At 42.0% G+C, this 7,138-nt stretch overlaps 2 protein-coding genes across 2 annotated transcripts in view; both read left to right on the plus strand.

Annotated features, from left to right (window-relative positions):
• The window catches only part of LOC146672590 (uncharacterized), a 28,481-nt gene extending 26,419 nt beyond the window's left edge, over positions 1-2,062 (plus strand). Inside the window, exon 4 of the mRNA XM_085402590.1 lies at positions 1,968-2,062. Within this exon, the coding sequence (XP_085258716.1) occupies positions 1,968-2,062 (95 nt within the window). The remainder of the gene's footprint in view (positions 1-1,967) is intronic.
• LOC146672589 (NACHT, LRR and PYD domains-containing protein 12-like) overlaps positions 1-7,138 on the plus strand; it is a 236,742-nt gene that overhangs the window by 28,425 nt on the left and 201,179 nt on the right. The window lies entirely within an intron of this gene.

The raw sequence follows: 7,138 nt of genomic DNA on the forward strand, positions 1-7,138 counted from the left end.
TTGGTGGGTATTTTGTTTTTGCAGCGGTCAAAGTCGATCAGCGTGTTGCTTTGTCTGCTGTAAATCTGCCTGTACAAAGGGAAACATGCATGTTTTAGATGCAAACTCACAACATGGCTGCATTTTTGTGACTATGTGTATTTTATATTGATTTATTCTATTATGTTTTGTATATGAATCTTTACAAGTGTGTCGATACAAAGGCTTGATTAAAACAAAGGTCTCAGCTGTGCTGTTAGGGATGCTCTCATATTTGTTTCAAATGTAATAAATCAAAGGATTTCAGGCTTTTCATCCTTTTTATTTGTTTGGTTCTAACAGCAGCTGGATAAAAACATGCAGGTGATGAATATAATTGTGTGATATTATGAGCATTGTGAATAAAGAAAGAGCAGAGATAGTAAAAAGGAAACAGGTGATGGACGTGAGATTTTCAGAACAAAAGCTCCTCAGTGAGACGATCACCTGGACACAAGGTCAGGCAGCTGGGACTCATCTAGAGAGCAAAATGGAAAAGTGATCTGTGCAGAACATCACTGTTGATTGCAGTTATTTACATCAGACTTCTTCTCTGAGATAAGAGCACCATTTGTGGGAAAGATGACAGTATTTCCAGGCTGGATGCTGTTTGCAGGGAGAACTGAATGAAAGTCTCCTGCACCTCAGCGCTGAGGTCCACACCTGTGAACACAGATGAGGTCAATCTGCTGCAGCACGTAGAGCTTTACTGATCAGCAGGTTCAAAGGATTCAGCAGAGCGTAGAGTCAGAGCTAAACGCCACATCACCATAGAGTTTGTTAACAACAGCTTTCTTTGCCCTTTGTCTCGATGGACTGAATCAGGGATACTCGTCATACTTCACCTCAACCACGTCACTGAGAGACCCCAGCCTGACACAGCAGCAGAGATGATGAAAGCAGAAACAGCAAACAGATGCTTCAGTTGTGTTTCTCTCTGTGTGTGCGCTCACGCCCACTTGTGTGTGTGAACTTTCCACGTACCTCAGCTTGTTTCTCCAACATGAGCCATCAGGGCTGAAAAACATCACTAACACATGAATTCTTTCTCTTTTTGTTATCACCTGTGATCATGTGTCTCATGTTTCTGTCATTCACCAGTTCTTGTATAGTTACGTGTAACTAGACTTCTGTGGGACGTAAATGATTGTTTTGTATGCAGATCTGTACAAAGGATGTAAACACTTGATTACAAAGGAGATCTCAGCTGTGTTGTTGTGGATGGACTTCAACGTATTTGTTAAAAAAGAGAATAAAGCAAAGTGTTTTAGCTGTTTGGGAGTTTTTGTTTGATTCGATTCAGTTTTATTTCTATGGAGTCAAATAATAAGAAAGGCTCTAGAACAGCCCTGAGTTTGTCCAGGTGACACTCCTCTGAAGAACAAAGACAAAGAGGAAGAAGGGGATTCGTTTTCAAGTCTTGTTTCTTTCAAAATAAAAGCTGAAATGTTTTGGAAGCATGATAATATTTCAGCCAGGATGCCGTCTCCAAGGAGACCTGCACCTCAGCGCTGAGCTCCACATCACGCCCTGTGAAAGCACAGATATAAATCTGCTGCAGTGAGAAGAACTTTACCCAACACAAGTGTAGAAGTAGACATTTGACTTTACCTACAACCTGTTAACAACAAAGCTTTCATTGCCTCTGTTGTTGATGTCATGTAGGACTAATCATACTTCACATCAGCCATGCACACGTCAGAGGATCTCCAGGCTTTCAGTAATAAAGCCAAGCAGATGATGTGAACATAGCAATAGTAAAACATGCATCATAATCAGCTGTATGTGTCGACTATGTGGCACCTCAGTCTTGTTGGCATGAAGAAAAGTTGTGTAACATGTAGCATAAGGGCTGCAAAGACATCATGTAGACAGCAGTCGTCTGTTAGTCGTAACGTATCTCCTGTTAAAGAGTTAAATGTGCGTTCTCCATCTCTGTCCTCTCACAGCTCGCCGTACACCAACTCCAGCTGTGGTAACCATGGCTGTGCCCATCAACACGCTGAAGCTGAGACGCCACCCGTCACTATGGCGACTCCAATAGGGTTACCTGTCAGCTGTGGATGCATGAAAGGAAAACAGCAGAAACACAGACATGTTTACTGGAACATTTCCTATTGACAGCTTTATGGAAAAGTGGGTTTAAACACTTTTCTATGTTTTATTTTGTTTATTTATGGATTTATTGTGAAAGGAATTTCAAAGGTTTAATTTGACCTTTCCCCTGTTTTTCATACAGACTGGAGACGAATGGATGGTGCTTTCTTTGTTTGTCTAAAGATAATGAATAAAACTCTACACACATCTTAAACCACCCTCCTTTCTATATATTTTGTTATATAAATGGAAAGTATATAAGACACAAACTGAGCTTACAGTGGGGCAAAAAAGTATTTAGTCAGCCACCGATTGTGCAAGTTCCCCCACCTAAAATGATGACAGAGGTCAGTAATTTGCACCAGAGGTACACGTCAACTGTGAGAGACAGAATGTGAAAAAAAAATCCATGAATCCACATGGTAGGATTTGTAAAGAATTTATTCGTAAATCAGGGTGGCAAATAAGTATTTGGTCAATAACAAAAATACAACTCAATACTTTGTAACATAACCTTTGTTGGCAATAACAGAGGTCAAACGTTTACTATAGGTCTTTACCAGGTTTGCACACACAGTAGCTGGTATTTTGGCCCATTCCTCCATGCAGATCTTCTCGAGAGCAGTGATGTTTTGGGGCTGTCGCCGAGCAACACGGACTTTCAACTCCCGCCACAGATTTTCTATGGGGTTGAGGTCTGGAGACTGGCTAGGCCACTCCAGGACTTTCAAATGCTTCTTACGGAGCCACTCCTTTGTTGCCCGGGCGGTGTGTTTTGGATCATTGTCATGTTGGAAGACCCAGCCTCGTTTCATCTTCAAAGTTCTCACTGATGGAAGGAGGTTTTGGCTCAAAATCTCACGATACATGGCCCCATTCATTCTGTCCTTAACACGGATCAGTCGTCCTGTCCCCTTGGCAGAAAAACATCCCCATAGCATGATGTTTCCAACCCCATGCTTCACAGTAGGTATGGTGTTCTTGGGATGCAACTCAGTATTCTTCGTCCTCCAAACACGACGAGTTGAGTTTATACCAAAAAGTTCTACTTTGGTTTCATCTGACCACATGACATTCTCCCAATCCTCTGCTGTATCATCCATGTGCTCTCTGGCAAACTTCAGACGGGCCTGGACATGCACTGGCTTCAGCAGCGGAACACGTCTGGCACTGCGGGATTTGATTCCCTGCCGTTGTAGTGTGTTACTGATGGTGACCTTTGTTACTTTGGTCCCAGCTCTCTGCAGGTCATTCACCAGGTCCCCCCGTGTGGTTCTGGGATCTTTGCTCACCGTTCTCATGATCATTTTGACCCCACGGGATGAGATCTTGCGTGGAGCCCCAGATCGTGGGAGATTATCAGTGGTCTTGTATGTCTTCCATTTTCTGATGATTGCTCCCACAGTTGATTTCTTCACACCAAGCTGCTTGCCTATTGTAGATTCACTCTTCCCAGTCTGGTGCAGGTCTACAATACTTTTCCTGGTGTCCTTCGAAAGCTCTTTGGTCTTGGCCATGGCGGAGTTTGGAGTCTGACTGTTTGAGGCTGTGGACAGGTGTCTTTTATACAGATGATGGGTTCAAACAGGTGCCATTCATACAGGTAACGAGTGGGGGACAGAAAAGCTTCTTACAGAAGATGTTACAGGTCTGTGAGAGCCAGAGATTTTCCATGTTTGAGGTGACCAAATACTTATTTTCCACCCTAATTTACGAATAAATTCTTTACAAATCCTACCATGTGAATTCATGGATTTTTTTTTCACATTCTGTCTCTCACAGTTGAAGTGTACCTCTGGTGCAAATTACTGACCTCTGTCATCATTTTAAGTGGGGGAACTTGCACAATCGGTGGCTGACTAAATACTTTTTTGCCCCACTGTATATGATACTAAGGACCCTGGAGGTCAGTCCACCTTTATAATTCAGCACAGCCTGGAGTCTCTTAGTCAAGCTTGTTTGTGTTTTCTGTGAGGAAGTTTTCAGCAGCAGCTCTTTTCTTGGATGTTGGTTCCCTTTGTTTCCATCCTCTGTTAAGATGTTTCAGTAATGTTGAGGTCTGGGGAGGCCAATCCATGGCTGACGTCCTGTGATGCTGCATTAGCAGTTTGTTCATAGTGAAAAATGAAGCCACTGCCAATCAGACATTTGCACAGTGGATCAACTTCTGATGGTACTGTCCTGAATTCCACACCTATAATATGTTTGCACGTACTGATGAATATGTGCAGCTGATTTTCAGTCCAGTTCCTGTGTGACAGACGCCAGTCTTTCTGCCTGTGTCCTTCCTTAACAATAGAGCCATCCTTCCACTGAGACTGTTTCTGATGAGGCTTCACTGAGCAGTAGATGGATCCCTCAGCTCATCTAATCGTCCTATTTCTAACACATGACTGTCAGAAACTGTTAATCTGCTGCAGCTCTTTAACTCCTCCACTTCTTTTTTGTAATCTCTTAGTTTCCTCATCTTTTAAGGTGGCACTGCACACCAGATCCAAAGTCAACATGCTGTTATATGATGGAGTTGAACCTGTAATGGAGTTTGATTTAAACCAATCAGCAATTAAGTGAATGATGATGAGCAAAGATGGTGGAGGTGGTGGATGAAGACCCGGACAGCTGTGGTTGGCTCCTCGTATAGAGCAGAGTGAGGTTGTGTTTGCACATTATTATAAAACCATGTTCACCATATATTTTAGCTGCAGACAATAACATGATTTCTTTGCTGTGGTGATTTTATTCCACTTTGGTAAAATGGGAAACCATCATTTCTTGCTGTAATTCACACATTATTCCAAGAGCCTCAACACAAGCCTTGTAGTCCGACCATATATAGACAAATCAATAGTTGTGTTTGTAACAGCTCATGAACATGAATCGTTCCACATTACTTTAAAATCATTGCAAACTAAACTGGAATAAATGAGTGTTTATATATAGTTTTGTCTCAGCTGTTCATACACAGTGTTTCAGTTCTTATCAGAGTCCCACCGTCTCACTGTGGTGAACCTTTAGCTCTGTTGGAAGCGTGTTGTTAGACCAGGTTTCCCTCATTTAAAAATAATCTCTCATTAGAAATGGACATGATGTCTAAGACATAGAAATGCTTATTATGGGTTCACTTGATGTCACTGAAAAGATGCACATGGGTAACGTGCAGGCCATCCAGCTCCGAGGTTTATCTCCTCACCTCGAGTCTGCGACACTCTCTCCGTGTCCTCTCAGATAAGGGCGCGCACATTTCTGCACGATCTTCTAAATTACAAAGAGCGATTCACAAAACAGAAGCTCACAAAACACTCATCACAAACCAAAAATGGCTCCACTGAGCGTCAAACTGTCACCAGAATTTACTGATAATCTAAAGACTCACAGAACTCATTTTGTCTCATTGTGTCTTAGTTTGAGACATAAGTGCATGATCATAATACTGTGTAGTTAGATGAGACAGAGCTGATGCTTGCTCTTAATTATCCTCTTCATGTTTCCCGAGCCTCAGCAGTGGAAGCTACCATGGATAGAAAGACTATGACTCATCTTAAATCTCAAATCTTTGTCTCCAAAGAGCTGCTGATGTGTCCGATATGATCCACAAGCTTAAACTAGGATTATAAGTGTGTGCAGTGATGTGTTTGAAACCTCTGAGGACTCACACGTGTGTGCTTCAGCCCACACACACATATGAAGCACTGCGACCTCACACAGAAGTGTTTTACACATCCAACCTGAATCCTGATCATTTCTACAGTTTATTAAGTTCAGCTTCACCTGAACATCAGTGATGAAGCTGCTCTGACTCCATCACAGCTCACAGCTGTTGGAATGAGTCAAACAATGAAGAAGGTTCAGAAACAGCTGATGATTTTACAGAAACATGATGCAAACATGAAAATGGACACATGATTTTTTATTAACAGACACTGTTTATGTTTCACTGTGCATGACGTCATCAACACTGACACCAGGGGGCGCTCATCACCAGCCTGAGGAAGTGTGATAATGGGGGGAGACGCAGTGTTGTGTGTACTGCAGTCGGACAGAAGGAAAAACTTCCTCCTGAAAACATTTTCATCCTTCCCAAAAGTGTTTGAGTCAAATGTTACAAATATATAAATACAATAAAACACAGGGTCTTACATAAAATTAGTGATGCAGTTGTGCACTGAGCACCTTTCCAATGTTCCTTCCTCAGATGAGTCCAGCTGCTGAACACATTAACATCTGTATGTAAATGTAGCCGAGAACCAACCTGAGCACTGCTGGGAAAATACAAAGGCAACCATCAAAGTGCTGTATTATCTTATTTATTCTGAATGTTGACTTAGATCCACACCACGATTTATGAAACTATAGAACTAAAATAACAACAATCGTCTGCTTCTTTAAAATTTCTTTCATTACATCAAACCAGTGAAAACTGAGAAAAACAAAGAGCTGTTAGCATGTTTAGACCAACTTTGAGACAGAGACTGTAAAGTTCTGCACTTTAAATCCTGCCTGTGTTCCTGCAAATGATTCACACTGAAAGTATCTTAGTTTAGTATTGAGTGAGCCACAAAGCAGCCTGATAGCTTTAAAACAGTAAAAGTAAATGAAATTGACAGTTTCAGTGTAGCTGGATCTATTATTGGGGGGTCATGGCCCCCGTAACCCCGCCTGGTCCTGAGGTCAAATCCACCATCTTTGTTTCAGAGCTTCATGTTCTCCCGTGTTTGTGTGCGTCCTCTCCGGTACTCCGGATTCCTCCCACAGTCCAAACACATGCAGTTAGTGGGGTCAGGTTAGCTGTGAGTGGTTGTGTCTCTGTGTTATTCCACCTTAATCAATGACTTCCTGTTAGCATGAAGTGCTTCTGTAGGACTGATGTCATTTTCATGGTTGGATCATTTAAATGAAGCTGGACTCAGATGCAGTAAATAAGCTGATTGATCATTAATGAATAAAGCTGGTCAAACACATCACGTGGACACATGTGATTGTGTGTTGTAGTATTGATCCCAATGCTGGTATCAGTCCTGGATCA

Source organism: Rhamphochromis longiceps, linkage group LG3 (genome assembly GCF_057381845.1).
Source record: "Rhamphochromis longiceps isolate RC_006_pf linkage group LG3, R_longiceps_female_GT1.1, whole genome shotgun sequence".
In the NCBI taxonomy this organism is placed as follows: Eukaryota; Metazoa; Chordata; class Actinopteri; order Cichliformes; family Cichlidae; genus Rhamphochromis; species Rhamphochromis longiceps.